This window comes from Hemitrygon akajei, chromosome 3, assembly GCF_048418815.1.
Source record: "Hemitrygon akajei chromosome 3, sHemAka1.3, whole genome shotgun sequence".
Lineage (NCBI taxonomy): Eukaryota > Metazoa > Chordata > Chondrichthyes > Myliobatiformes > Dasyatidae > Hemitrygon > Hemitrygon akajei.
This window is the reverse complement of record NC_133126.1, coordinates 179,165,993-179,182,027: the sequence shown is the minus strand read 5'-3', so window position 1 is coordinate 179,182,027 and position 16,035 is coordinate 179,165,993. Positions and strand designations below refer to the sequence as shown.

The 16,035-nt window shown below is 43.6% G+C and overlaps 1 protein-coding gene across 3 annotated transcripts in view; it reads right to left on the bottom strand.

Moving 5' to 3' along the window:
• The window catches only part of pid1 (phosphotyrosine interaction domain containing 1), a 156,928-nt gene extending 141,736 nt beyond the window's left edge, over positions 1 to 15,192 (bottom strand). Inside the window, exon 1 of one of the 3 annotated variants that reach the window (XM_073041487.1) lies at positions 15,105 to 15,192. Coding sequence is in view for 2 of the 3 variants with exons in the window: in XM_073041489.1 (XP_072897590.1) it covers positions 14,615 to 14,644 (30 nt within the window). In the remaining variant the exon portion in view is untranslated. Of the gene's footprint in view, positions 1 to 14,614; positions 14,865 to 15,104 lie in introns of those variants that run through there. The other 2 variants (XM_073041489.1, XM_073041486.1) reach the window with 2 other exon arrangements.
• Between the last annotated feature and the right edge of the window lie 843 nt (positions 15,193 to 16,035).

The window sequence follows — 16,035 nt, the reverse complement described above, 5'->3', positions numbered from 1 at the left end:
AAAGTAATAAAATCTGTTGGAGTTTGTTTGAGGAGGTGTTTATCAGACTTAATGCTTGGGGAAAGTTATTGGTTTTGAGCCTGGTGGCCCTGGCGGGGATGCAACGTGGCCTCCTCCTTGATGGGAGTGGGCCAAACAGAACTTGAGCAGGATGTATGAGACCTTTCATGGGATATATATTTTTATTCATTTACAGGATGTGCGCATCGCCAGCTAAGCCAGCATTTATTGCCCATCCCTAGTTGCCCTTGAGAAGTGGTGATGAGCTGCCTTCTTGAACTGCTGCAGTCCCTGAGGTGTAGGTACACCCACAGTGCTGTTAGGGAGGGGATTCCATGATTTTGACCCAGTGATAATGAAGGAACGGTGATAGGTTTCCAAGTCAGGATGGTGAGTGATTTGGAAGCAGATTTCCAAGTGGTGCTGTTCCCAGGTATCTACTGTTCTTCTCCTTCTTGATGGTAGTGGTCGTGGGCCTGGAAGGTGCTGCTTTAGTGACTTCGGTGTGTTGTTGCAGTACACCTTATCGATTGTACACACTGCTGAAACTCCTCGTTGATGGTGGAGGGATTGGATTCTTGTGGAAGGGGTACCAATCAAGTTGGCTGCCTTGTACTGGATGGTGTCGAGCTTCTTGAGTGTTGATGGAGCTGAACTCATCCAGGCGAGTGATGAGTATTCCTGACTTGAGTCTTGTAGATAGTGCAGAGGCTCTGGGGTAGTCAGGAGGTGAGTGACACACTGCAGGATTCCTAGCCTTTGACCTTCTCTGGTAGCCATGGTGTTTATATAGCTAAACCAGTTCAGTTTCCTGTCAATGGTAATCCCCAGGATGCTGATAGTAGGGGAATTCAATAATGGTGATGCCACTGAACGTCAAGGGACGATGGTTAGAAGTTCTCTTGTTGGAGATGGTTACTGCCTGGCACTTGCATGGCTCAAATGTTTCTTGCCACTTCTCAGCCCAAGCCTGGATACTGTCCAGGTCCTGCTGCATTTGGGTATGGCCCTTTTCCAGCATCTTTCTGTATACATGGACTTGACGGCAGGTAGGTTGGTGTCAGCGATGCGTTGTGTAGTTTTGTCTACCCATTAGAGAGTCTTCCTGTCTGCTGCAGGGATGCTTCTGTACCAAGCAGTGATGCAGCTTGTCAGGATACTCTCTACTGCACATGTGTAGAATGACATGAGTATGGATATGCAAAGCCGAACTCTCCTCAGAAAGTAGAAGCATTGGTGAGCTTCGTTGACTATGTAGGATGTGTTCTGGGATGGAGGGGTTGTGCGATATGTGCACTCCCGGGAATTTGAAACTGCTTGCCAATGATGTAAAGCGGAATGTGAGTGGTGCAAATTCTCCTGAGGTTGATAACCATCTCCCTTGTCCTGACAAAGGGTCTCGGCCCGAAACGTCGACAGCGCTTCTTCCTATAGATGCTGTCTGGCCTGCTGTGTTCCACCAGCATTTTGTGCGTGTCCCTTGTCCTGTTGACATTGAGGGAGAGATTATTTGCCTAGCACCAGGCCTCAAAGTCTTCCACCTCCTCTCTGTGGGCTATCTCATCAGTGTTGGTGATGAGCCCCACAACTGTCAGTCACAGTCCAGTCTATCAGAATAAAGCCCTCCCCACCATTGAACACATCTACATAGAGTGCTACCACAAGAAAGCGTGTCATCTAAAACTTTGACAGACTTCTACAGATGCACAATAAAGAGTTTCCTGACTGGTTACATCATGGCCTGGTATGGAAACACCAATGCCCGGGAATGGAAAAGGCTACAAAAAGTGATGGATACAGCCCAGTCCATCATGGGAGAGTCACTCTCCATCATTGGCATATCTACAAGGAGCACTGCCATTAGAAAGGAGGCACAGGAGCCTTAGGTCCCACCCTACCAGGTTCAGGAACAGTTACTAGCCATCAGCCATCAGGCTCCTGAACCAATGTGAATAACTTCACTCACTTGAACACTGAACTAATTCCACAACCTATAGACTCACTTTCAAGGACTCTGCAACTTGTGTTCCCGGTATTTATGCATTTATTTATTTGCTCTTTTTGAGGGGGGGAGGTTGGTATTCAAACAATTTGGCCTATTTTGCATGTTGATTGTTTATCAGTCTTTTTTCTGTGAAGTCTTTCATTGATTCTATTGTATTTCTTTATTGTACTCGGAATGCAAAATCAATCTCAGGGTAGTATGATGACACATACATGCTTTGATACTACATTTACTTTTAACTTTTAACGTTGAATCTTAACTTCGTCAGGAGCACATCTTGTGTCTGAGTGTGAGAGTAAATGATTTGAATGGTAGAGGCGTAATAGGAAAGTCCTTGCATAGTGATTTTAAACTGAGGCCATGTTCATCCTCTTCAATGGATGATCCCAAGGCACTGTTGGCTGCGTTCCATGATGTCCTTATCAATATTCATCTCTCAACTTTCACAACAAAAACAGATTGCCAATTCATTCATCTGCACTGTTTGAAGCAGTTTGGTGTTTGCAATATTACCTAGGTGAGATTAGTTTTACTATTCACACGTACTTCGAAAATTATGTCATTTGTGTTAATGACCAACACTGTCTGCGATGTCCTGGGGACAGCCCGCAAGCGTCACCATTCTTCCACATTGATTTAGCGTGCCTATAACCTACCAACCCATACGTCATTGGAAAGTGAGCGGGGACTGGTGCACCCAAAGGAAACCCACACAGTCATGGGGAGAATGTACAAACTCCTAACAAACAGCAGCTGGTGCTGTAAAGTGTTATGCCAGCTGCTACACGATCATAGCAAATGCTTTCCTGTATTAGAAATGATTATAAACTGAGGTGCTTTGTTGAGCATCCTGAGGATGCAAACAGAGTCCAAGCTTTTTTGTTCTTTAGAGACATAAGATTCAATTATTCAAACTTTTGTGGTAAATGGTTTCACCTTCTATCTGACACAAAACTTAAAAAATATAAATAAAATTTTGAGTAAATATGACATTTTCTCTTTCGTTTGCTACCACAACAGGTCTACAGCAGGTGCAGTCTCACTGGCTCTCCACTCTACTTTGGAGCACCTAGATACATCAAGACATACGACAGGGTACTGTTTCATTACAGCCTGGCATTCAATGCCATCATTAATACTAAATACTAAGTTTCAAATCCTGGTCCTTTGTGCCACCCTCTGCAAATAGATCCTTGACTTGCTCACCGGGAGATCACAGGTAATATCATCTCCTCACTGACAACCAACACAGGTGCACCTCAAGGATGAGTCCATGGCTACTGCTCTTCTCCCTCGACACCCATGATTGTATGGCCAAACACAACTCACATGACATCCATGAATTTATCGATGCTGTTGGCAGGATCTCACGTGGTGATGAGGAGGTGTACAGGAGTGAGATGGATCAGCAAAACAAACTTGCACTTAATGTCAGCAAAACCAAAGAATTGATCGTGGGCTTCAGGAAGGTGAAGTCAGGACAGCACACACCAGTTGCCATTGAGGAGTTAAAAGGGTGAGCAGCTTAAAGTTCCTGTGTATCAACATCTCAGAGAATCTATCCTGGGCCCAACACATTGATGCAATCATGAAGAAGGCACGCCAGTTATGAGTTTGAGGAGATTTGGTACGTCATCAAAGACACTTACACATGTCTAAAGACCATTCTGACTGGTTGCATCACAGCCTGACGTGGAGCCTCCATTGCCTAGAATGGCAAGAGTTACAGGCTCAGCCAGCTCCATCACGGGCACAACATTCCCCCCAAGCATTAATGATATCTTTAAGACACAGTGCCTCAAGAAGACAGCATCCATCATTCAGATTCCTCAAAATCCAGGGCATGTCTCTTTCTTGGTAGTACCATCTGTGACGAGTACAGGAATCTTAACGCCAATACTCAACAACTTAGGGGCATCTTCTTTCACTCTGCCATCAGATTTCAGTGCAGTTCAGGAATCCATGAACATTCCTCTTTATTCCTTTTTTTAGCACTTTAAAAAATTTATAGCTATTTATGTCTGCACAACGCAGCAAGTTTTACACCACATGCCTGTGATAATAAATCTTACTTTGATTCCGATTGTTTGCTCTCATGAGGGGGTGGTGGAGAAGCTACAATTGCATGCCTATCTTATCTGAGGGGTGCAATACTCCTTGAAATCAATAGATCAATTGGAAACAAGCATCTCTGGAAGTCAAAGTCTTCAGTTTCTTATGTTTTTGATTAATCACAGTTGTTCTGGTCATTTGTGCCATTAACGCATTTGAGACCACCTACAACACATCAGTATTATGTGTTGGGCTCATTTTATTGAGACTGAGGAGCCCAATCAAACTTCAACAGAGCAATTTCTCTTTTGCCCTTTTCTACTCTAACAATGGGGGTGGGGAAGGGGTGGCAAATAATAATGGAAAGACTCTAAATTTTAAATGCCAATTTATTTGAACTTTCCAAATGGAACTTTGAAATTGTAAGTGACCTTGTTTCCACCAGGGTGGGCCCCAGCAGGCAAGTACAGCAGCATTATGCACGGTCCTAAGGTACAGGAATTATGTGTGGTCAACTTGTGGAAATATTGTCAGGCAATCATGTTCTCATTAAATCCCAACCAAAACGTTTCTGCCTGTACTTCTGGCAGAAATTAGAACAGCTAAAAACTAATGTAAGGACCTGGCAGAAGTGACCTTTGGCCTCAAAACAGTCCTAAATACACAGAGCTAGAAAATTCAGGGGCACAGTGTGAAACCGAAAGAAAGTCACTGGAAGCAAAGGAATAATCCACTTCAAATGGTAGTCCTGCTAACTCTGAGCAGAACTTAGGTGAAATGTAAATTAAAATTCCTCTTTTCAACACTTAAGTACTTTGAAGAAATTTCCTTCAGCCTATTGGCCATAAGGACATGATTAGTATTGACTGAACTTGTATGGAAGGCTGTTTATTTATGTTTTTACCTGTATGGAAGATAAGCAACAAGTACTAATATAATATGTTCCTGCCGCTTTCTAAACCCAAGAGGTTCTGAAGATGCTGGAAATCTAAAGTAACACATACAAAATGCTGGAGGAACTCAGCAGGCCAGGCAGCATCTATGGAAAGGAATACCCATGATGCACCTTCAATAACTCACGCCGAGACTTAGGAAGTGAGATATCGGCTTTTATTGACTGAAAAACAACACTACATCCTGGGGAAAATGAGGGAGAGCAGCAGGCCACAGTCGCCTTTATACAGGGGTCTGTGGGAGGAGCCACAGGGGCAGTCAGCAGGGTCTTGGGAGGAGCCACAGGAGCAGTCAGACAGGTATATCTAGTTCACCACAACCCAGTTGACATTTCAGGCTGAGACCACTCTTTGGGACTGGAAAGGAAAAGGGAAGAACCCAGAATAAGAAGGTGGGAGAAGGGGACGGAGTACAAGCTAGAGGGTGATAGGTGAAGCCAAGTGAAGGGGAAGTAAAGTGCGTGGAAGAGGGGGATATGAAGTAAGAAGCTGGGAGGTTATGGGTGGAAAAGGTAAAGGGCTGGAGAAGAAGGAATCTGATAGGAGAGGAGACTGGACCATGAGAGAAAGGGAAGGATGAGGAACACCAAGGGGAGCTGATAGACAGGTGAGGAGAAGAGAGGAGATAAGAGGGGAGCAGAGTGGTGAATGGAAGAAGAGGGAAGGGGAAGTGGGAAAAATACTGCAAGTTAGATAAATCAATGTTTATACAATCAGGTTGGAGGCTACCCAAATGGAATTGAAGTGTTTCTCCTCCAACCTGAGAGTGGCAGTAGAGGAGGTCATGGACTGATATATCGGAATGGGAATGGGAAATGGAGTTAACATGATTGGGCATCTGGAAATCCTGCTTGTTGTGGATGGAGCTTGACAAAGCACCCCCCCCCCCCCCCAAATCTACATGGGGTGTCACCAATGTAGAGGAGGCTGCAACGGGAACACCAAATAGAGTAAATGACTCTGACTGACTTGCAGGTAGTGTTGCCTCATCTGGAAGGACAGCTTGGGGCCTGGAATGAAAGTGAATGGGCAGGGGTAGCACTCCTTCTGCATGCAGGGTAAGTGCCAGGTGGGGAGGAATGGATGGACAAAGGAATCTTGGAGAGAATGATCCCAGTGGAAAGCAGAGAGGGGAGTCACAAAAGGAAATGGAAAAAAGACAGAAAGGGGAGAGGGGAGAAATCGCTTACCTTGTTTCAGCTCTAGTGATGACAAGTGAAGGGCATAGAATTAATTGTGTTTTAAAAAAATATTGAAAATATCTGGACTGCACTTCAACATTTTGCTGAACTAGAGCCCCCAAAAAAAGATTTGAGCATGCAATGGAAAGAGAGGCTGACTGAAGGAGCGGCATGCAACTCTGCAAGAGCTTCCTCTAACTGTGCAAAAGCAATGGCTGCAGAGAGGGGAGCAGTTCCTCAATATTTTTGTAAGAGTTTGGCCTTTTCCAAAACCAGAAATACATCAGAAATCAGTTATATTATCACTGACATATGTCACGAATTTCGACACTTCTGCGGCAGCAGTACATAAAAGTTCCTCTAAATTACAATGAAAAATATATAAAAATAAGTACTGTTAAAAGGAAGCAAAATAGTGAGGTAATGTTCAAGGGTTCATGCAACCATTCAGTAATCTGATGGCAGAGGGGAAGAAACTGTTTCTGAAACATTGAGTGTGCTCCCTCAAGCTCCTGTACCTCTTCCCTGATAGTAGTAATGAGAAGAGGGCACGTTCTTGATGGCCAGTGTCCTTCATAGTGTGAGATGATAACTGGTGCAGGAGAGATCAGACTGTGGGAAGCATATAGTGGACTCTGTGAGGAAATGGTTTGATTGAATTGGAAAAGGATCCTTTGCAGTTGAACCAGCAGGACAGATAAACATCACCCTAAGTGGGAGGTGACAGCCAGAGTGAATATTGTCCATACTATCCCAGAACCCTTGCGGGAGGAGATGACATTTATTCTGTCAAACCTAGCCTCCAGCATGATGTATCCATTAGGTGGGGGAAAGCTCTGAACCCTCAGATTTTCCGTGTTACTGCTAACTCACGTCAACCTCATTATCTGTACTAGCTTTTCATTGTAGTTCATGTATGCACAGATCTCTGCATAACATAGAACATTACAGCATAGTGTTGACTTTTTAACCTACTCTAAGATCAATCTAACCCTTCCTTCCTACATAGCCCTCCATTTTTCTATCATTCATGAGCCTGTCTCTGAGTTTCTAAAATGCCCCTTCTGTATCACCTTCAACCACCACTTGGCAGGGCATTCTATGCATCCACCACTCTCTGTGTAAAGGACTTACCTCTGACATCACCTGTAAATTTTCCTCCAATCACATTAAAAAATTATGCCCCCTTGTATTCCTGTCCTGGGAGAAAGTCTCTGTCTATCTACTCTATCTATGCCTCTTTCAAGCCACCTCACACCCTCCTTCACTCTAAAGAGAAAAGTCTTAGCTCACTCAATCTATCTTCATAAGGCACCCCCTCCAATGCCTTAGGAGGTATCTAGGTAAGTCACATGACCACAAGTTTTACCGCACTCCCACTTTCCAGGCATTTTACAGTTGGATTCTCAACAGTAGTTACTGGTGTCCTGCATTTTGGCAATCATATCAATGCACTGATAGAAGGTGTGCCTATGTTGGACAGGGGTAAAAACGTTGACTGCACTGACCCACAGGCCAACCACCTTTAACAAGCCTACGTGACCAAAGCACAGCCTTGGATGAGACAGAAGTATACTCACTAAAAGCTGTGGCAATGATGCCAACTACTGACCGTGCCAGCTCAGTGTTGCAAATTTGTAGCAGATGTCCTTGCTTCAGATGATAACGCTCCATCCTGGTGACCTGTTACAAGCTGAGCCATGAAATTGTTAAATAGGTTTCCTAGACAGGAGAGTGGGCAGGGATTAGCTAATCTTTTTTCACAAGACTTCATTTACTTTGTACCATAACATGAAATTGAAGTGCTTTAAAAGAAAACATCTCAAAGGGAGAGGAGAACTTGCTGCCAATATTTTTTCTGGAACTTAGTATTTTCATAAGAATTTCACTTAGGGAAAAATTGCCTCATTATGAACCAAAGAGGTATAGTAAACATTACATCCAGCTCTGCAAAAGCTGCTTAAGAACACCTTCACCCTTGAAACTAGCCACAGGCTACTTCCAAACAGCCCTGTAAAAAATAGAAAGCAAAACATAAATTCTTTGTAATCATATGTGTTTTCCCAGGGCAAGGGAGCCTAGACTGGAGAGCACAAGTTCAAATGAGAGGAGGGAAATTTACAGGAGATGTTTGGGGTAAGTTTTCATGCAGATTGAGCTAAATATTTGGAATGAGCTGTCAGAAGAAGGGTGGAGGCAATTACAATTACAATGTCTAAATGGCTTTTGGGCAGGTATTTTTATTGGAAAGAAGTAAAAGGACACGGGCCCAATATGGTCAATGGGATTAGTGTAGATAAGCGTCATGGATAAGATGGTCCAAAAGGACCTGTTTCTCTGCTACATCTTTTTTTTTCCTGTGTTTTATTTGTGAGATCCATATAAGAAGTGGATTATTATGGGCATTCTCAGCCTCGGCCTTCTACTCTGACATTTGATTCCTACGCTCTACTCACTTTCTTGTTTGTGAATCACATGGGATTAAAAATCGGCTTGATTTGAAAAAGGGCTCCTGGTTGGTCAAACTTGTACGTGATTTTAGTAGATTACTCTAGAGAATTCTAAATGAGGTGATGGGTTTTCGTCAAAGTGCGGCACAGAAGCATTCCAGAAATGTATGACCTGGGTCTATCATAAGTAGGCATGTTGGCACGGTGCAAAATGTAAACAAGTTGCTCCTTCATAGCTCTGGCACCCCAGGTTCAATCTTTGTGGAGTTTGCAGGTTCTCCCTGTAACTCTGCGGGTTTCCTCTCACGTCCCGAAGTCTTACAAGTTGGCAAGTGAAATGGCCAGCTGTATATTGTCCTTAGGCTGCAGGAGAGCAATAGAGTATGTGTGCATGCGTTTGTGCGTGTGCGCATGTGTGTTTGCTGGGGGAGGGGGTGGAATATGTGATAGATGAGTACAAAGAACAGAATGAGTTTTGAACAGTTACATGGCTCTTTGATGGCTGATGCATGTAAATTAATCAATTAATTTATTTATTTAGAGATACACCACAGAAACAGTCCCTTCTGGCCCAATGTTCCCTTTTACACCTATTTGACCAATTAACCCACTAACTTGTACATCTTTGCAATACGAGAAGAAGCTGGAATGCCTGGAAGGAAGCCTATGCAGTCACAGGGAAAACGTACAAACTCCTTACAGGCAGTGGTGGCAGGGCGCAGCGGCCACTCCAGGAAGGAATATCCGTTATCTGTAAGTAGGGGCCGTGCACAATCCTGATTTGATGGAGACGGATGTGTGAAGCACGGAGGAACATCTGGTGAAACTTCTGACATGCCTGTGTTGCTGCCGCTGCTACTGTGCGATCGGAGAGATCTCCAGAGTGGAAGGCCCCGAATCCTCGGCTTTGCCTGTTGCTTGGCGGCCGGAGCCGGGGTTGAAGCACTCGGCAGAGATGGACGGACTCACAGTTGGCTGTGCTCGGGTGCTTCCAGAGGCTGCTTCGGGAAGTTTTGCCACGTTGGAGGTTTCTTCCTTCTGCCATCTGCGTGAGATGATGGGCTATCTGGGACTTTGAGACTTTTTTTTTAACCGTGCCCATGGTCTGCTCTTATCATATTATGGTATTGTTTTGCACTGTTGTAACTGTATGTTATAATTATGTGGTTTTTTTGTCAGTTAGCCTTGGTCTGTCTTGTGTTTTATGTGATATCTTACTGGAGGAACATTGAATTTCCCCATGGGGATGAATAAAGTATCTATCTATCTATCTATCTATCTATCTAATAGCGATTTGCTAACTGCTACGTCGCTGTGCTGTCCCGCTGTGCCACCGTGCCTCTTCGAGGCAGTTTCTATGTTGTATTTCTAAGAACAACCAGCTGACCAAAAATAAACAACATATCCCTCATTAAGACTTTGGCCCTTCTCTAAACTGGTGTTTCTTACAGCAAGTCCAGCTAAAATAATATCCTTTCAGAAGCTAAGCTGCTGGAACACAAATACTATCTTGCTGACAGCCTGCTCACTGAATTCTTTGTTTCCACCAAAGAAATAATGAACTTACTAGTTTCATACACTTTTCACTTGCCACATTGCTAAAAACCCTGAATCCTTTATGGCGACAATCATTAATCATCTGTTTCATTCTTTCTTCATTTCATCTATGTAAGACCGGTTGAATTTCACATGCTACCACTTTAGTTCTGAAAAAATCTCTCTTCAAGTCCTTTTTTTTTGTTGATTATTTACAAATATACTCCGCTTTTACCTTGAAAGGTGTCTGCTCAGCATTTGTACTGTGTAATCATATAATATCTTGAATTTTATTAACCAACAACCAAAACCATTAGACCAAGGACAGTCAAGTCAAATTTTGTACATATATGCCTCTAAGAGCTGCCTTTCATGTGGCTCAGTGGTGTGTTAAAAAAAGATTGCAAACATGTGTTGGACATTTCCTTTATCAATGGCACATATCAAGACTACGATTTTTCTATGAGTTCCATTAGAATATTATTGATTTCCCAAATTTTCCTAAAGAAGGATGATTTCATAATAGAAAATTATTTTAATATGAAAGGGCAAGCAACGAATGATAAGCTTTCTTATGGGTGGGAGGAAAAACTGTCATGGGGACTGGCTTGTTTGGAGCACGACATGCTTACATAACAGACAGACAGACAGACATATTTTATTGATCCTGAGGGAAATTGGGTTTCGTTACAGCCGCACCAACCAAGAATAGTGTAGAAATATAGCAATATAAACCCACAAATAATTAAATAATAATAAGTTAATCATGCCAAGTGGAAATAAGTCCAGGACCAGCCTATTGGCTCAGGGTGTCTGACACTCCGAGGGAGGAGTTGTAAAGTTTGATGGCCACAGGCAGGAATGACTTCCTATGACGCTCAGTGTTGCATCTCGGTGGAATGAGTCTCTGGCTGAATGTACTCCTGTGCCTAACCAGTACATTATGGAGTGGATGAGAGACATTGTTCAAGATGGCATGCAACTTGGACAGCATCCTCTTTTCAGACACCACCGTCAGAGAGTCCAGTTCCACCCCCACAACATCAGTGGCCTTATGAATGAATAAATTAATATTAAATAAATATTCTTACTCAAGTTCTTGATATAACCATGGTCAAAAAGCTGAGGAAATAAGAAAGCAAATGTTCTTATAATAGTGGTATATTATTCTTCCTTCCTGGCTTAATGGGTCACTCTCAAGTTTAGCAGGCATAGAATAATACCTGGTCCTGGACTCTCACTAAATTAGATCTGTATAATAACATAAAAAATCTCCCCTTTGCTTTATTTTTCCTTCTGTTGTTTTTCATTGGTAAATATGACTCCTTGCCTTTGAAACATGACCATCTAAAGTGACCTGTAATTTTTGGTATGCAGTAATCCTAGAGTATTAATGAAGAAACTAACAGATCACAACCAGAAAGCAGAGCCAACTCCCAGGGCCGCTATGCATGTTTTTCAATGGTATGCTCCAAGCAGATTGTAAACATGTGTTTGACTTTACATTTTTTAAAATCAAGTTTTACATCACTGGAATTTGGCACGCTAAATGTAAAATAGCAAAAAAAAAATTGCAGATGACAAAAATCTGAAAGAAAAACAGAAAATGGCAGAAGAGTTCATTAGCACCTGTGGAGAGAGAAACGTTTTAGATCAATGACTATTCTGATGAAAGGTCATCATCTGAAAAATTAACTTTGTTTTTCACTCCAGAGATGATCCCTGACCTGCTGAATATTTCCAGCATCTTCCGTTTTATTATGTTACATGTCCAATTCTTGCCAACAAATTCAGATCTCAAGAAATAGATTTTATCCTAAGGGACATGGTATGCATATTTACCTTTAATTTAATACTTCATTTTGGTAGCTAAGATTGTCCTTTAGATGATGTCTCATGTAATATACAAACATACAGTATAACTTTACTGCCTGGTACAGATTGAAAGAAGCTGCAGAGGGCTATAGACTCAAATAGCTCCATCACAAAGCACAAGCCTCCCAACCATCGAGGAAATCTTCAAAAGGTGATGCCTCAAGAAGGTGGTATCTTGCATCAATAACCCTCATCATCCGGGACATGCCTTCTTCTCATTATTACCATCAGGGAGGAGATACAGAAGCCTGAAGACACTCACTCAGCAGTTTAAGAACAGCTTCTGCCCCTTCACCATCAGATTTCTGAATGGTCCATGAACACTACTTTGCTATTCCTCTTTTGCATGATTTACTTCTAATATTTTTGTTGTAACTTTTAATGATGTTAATGTTTTGCACTAAACAACAAATTTCATGACATATGTCAGTGATAATAAACCTGATCCAGATTGAAGCAGCCCTAAATTCCAAGGTTCATTCTACAAAACTTCATACAATTCTACTCAAGACTAATGTTTATGTAGCACTTTATCACTGTACTTAACAACATCTAATGCAATAAATTACCTCAAAATGCAATGACTAATATGTGGACAAAACTGGCAGCAGAAACTTATGTTGGCCAGAACATGGGATGAACTTCCAACAGTATTGACAATTCATTTCTAATACCATCTATATTTAACAGAATAAGTAGACAGCTCCATGATTTAAGATCTCCTTCAGTAGGTGGCTTTCCTAATATGGAGCACTCCTTCAGTGCTGGCACTGGAATGCTGGACTAGATTATGTATCCAAGAATGAGGTTTCAACATGAATAACACCTACGGATCAAAAGCAATACTGCTGAATACAAATCCCATATCCTTTAACCACAGGTCGGAATATCATTGAACAGATTACCTTTCCATATAAGAAAGAATAGCAATGAAAGGAAGACATATTTTAGATACTTTCCCTCTCCCTTTCAGGACTACCGAAGCAAATCATAAACAAGAGATTCTGCAGATGCTGGAAACACATATGTAACATTATATGTGTGTCCTGATGAAGGGTCTTGGCCCAAAACGTTGACTGTTTATTCCCTTCCATAGATGCTGCCTGAGAGAGGTGTGTGTGTGTGTGTGCGTGTGCGTGTGCGTGTGCGTGTGCGTGTGTGTGTGTGTGTTACCCAAAGCAGATTATAGCCACTGAAGTACTGCTGGCATCATCCTCATTAATGGAACATAGCTGCAAAGGATACTCTCACAAACTGCTATTATGTCCAGAAAATCTAGTTAAAATGCTAAATATTGCACAGGAATAATTTCACCACATTTCAAAATACTGCTACTGGATTTCTTACATGGATGTGTAGAGCAGAGGAGATTTGGTTTAACATCCACCTGAAAGATGGCCCCTTTGACAATACAGAACTCCTCTAGTATGCTGTGGTAACATAGATATCACACACAATGCTTCCTTGCTGGTTCAATTGTATATCATTTTATCAAATGTAAAGTTAGCTCTTGAAAATTATAACTTGGGTGCAGTAGAATTTCATCCCCCATTTTCTTTCCTCGCTGACAACAGGTAGGCGTTGTGTGTGTGTGTGTGTTTCGCTCCAAACAATAATGTGTTGCATCGCACCTCATGCACAAGAGCCCTCATTGAATGACACCAGGAAAAATGTTATCACTGGCCACTCAGTGAGCAAAACTCCGCCCCTGCATTTACTGAAATAGATCCAGTATTATTGCGGTAAACAATCCAATACACTCGAGATCCTTAAATGAAGAGGACCTGTTAGTTGGCTTCTATGAAATTATCCACCCACGGTGAGCAGGGGTTAAGGGCTGTGCACAGGTTTCCTTGGTGATTTTCCCTATATCTGCCGCTGCCAATTCTGTTCCCGTACAACTGACACAAGTCTTCCTCGCCACTTGGGTCAAAATTCACCATAAATGCTGCGGTGTTTCTGACGGCGGCGAGAATAGGGAAGGCTGGAACAACCTTCCCTGAGTTCTCAAATGCGTGCCAGAGCAAATTCCTCCACTCCAGGTCTCCTCTGCTCAGCCGATGGGGGATAAAAAAAAAGGCTGTTTCAGCCGGGCACAACTAAACCAGGAGACTTAGTTCCATTTCCAGGCTGAAGACATCCTTTGAGCGAGCGTTACCGGCACACCACGGCTCCGCAGGGGGATGAGTTATCCGTAAGAAATCATAGACCTTCTGCACCCCCCCCCCCACACACACACACAACCGCCGGCCACTATCACACCGGGCAGAGAGGCAGGTGGTGAACGCCACTAAATATAACGGTTTGCTTTCGGTGTTAGTATCCGGGGAAGCGAGAGAGGACGAGTACGGTTTTACAGGTTAGAGGGAGCTTTCTATTCTCCAGCAACCACCCCGCTCTCCGTTCCAGGCTACGGTGAAGAGAAGCGGGGGCGGGGGGGGGGGGGCAGGAAGAATCCACTCCGGGGACGAGTGCAGGCAGCGTTCAGTCTCTGAGTCTCTGCCCGGGGTGTCTGCGCGCAATGCAGCCGCTCTACTGAGTTCCGACCGGCTCGGCTCTTACCTGCAGTCTCTCGCTCGCTGGCTGCCACATGTTGTTGATGCCGGAGGGGCGAGTGACAGTGGGTGGCCTGGCTAGCTCCGCTCTCCGGATTGCTGCTGACTAGATTCCCTCCGGCACTGTCTGACTGTGTGTGGGGAGGTTGGACTGATGAGGCCGGCGTCCCCCCCACCCTCTCTCTCTGCTGCAGGCGCGGACCCAGAGGCGGAAAAACACAGTCTGATCCTCAATCCCATTTGTAGTTCGCAGGGCTGGGAGAAAGGGGGAGGTCTCTAGCGGAGCTGGGGGGTAGGCACACACTTTACAAGACACCGTCGGAGGAATGGGCTCGCAGTTTTTCTTCATTTTAATCCCACTTAAATACCCCATAAGCAATGCACCACGATCGTGCGGTTCTCACCGCGAAGTGTGTATTTGATAAAAATGAACCGATGGGCATTCAGTGCAACCCCACTCGAAGCAAAGCAGAGATTTTGGAACAGTTATTCCTGACCTTTCCAATTCAATCCACTTTGGGAAGTGGGGTACAGCGGACAGCACCCCGTTACTCCGATCTCAACCAGACGAGGGAGGGAAGGCGGATTTCAGTGACACTAGAACCGGTTATTTGGGCTAACTGACGAAACATTTATTTCCCTCGACCCCCCCCCCCCTCCCAATTTACTCGTGCTTCACACTAAAGTGCAGCCAAGTCTCCAAATGTCTGTGATTCGTGTACTGAGCACATTGCCAGGCAGTTGAATGGATCTAGGGAAGCATGCAATGGTGATTTCACAGATTAGCTCTCTCCTGAGCCAGATTCAGGGAGAGACAGCACAGCGAGCCCAGAGTGGCCTGCGTGCTCCGAGGGGCATTCACAGCAGGGGGATGATTAAGGAGAGTTCGGATCCCCATCTGCGCCGTTCTACTGCACCACACGAGATCTGGATTTCCATCTGAGCGGAGAAATACCACCATTGAAATACTGAAGGGACTAAGTATAAAATTCCGGAGCAAGGACATTAATATGGTACATTCACACCAGAACACTGAATGTCAAACCTGGCCCTCACATCTCAGACCTAATGTTAGAGTCGGCAACAGATCCGAAATGAAGTAGTTAGTCTGCTGCCGATGCTAATTAGCTGAACTGTTGAGATAAAGTGAGGATTATTTTAAAACTTTTCCATTCGCTGGCTGGAAAACCTGAAATCTCCACATCAAATATCAAATCCATTTTAAATTCAGTCATCAGTCAATGCTTTCCGGATATTTATTTGGTCTAATACCTCTTCATCCACTGCCAGTAAATACGAGGAAATCGGTCAGTGGAATGAATGTACTTCTTAACAAAACACACATTGACATATAAAGTGGCATATTTGATGTTTGTTCCTGTCAGGATGGGGAGAAGGAGTAAGGAGATTAGTCTCTGCGACCTGAGG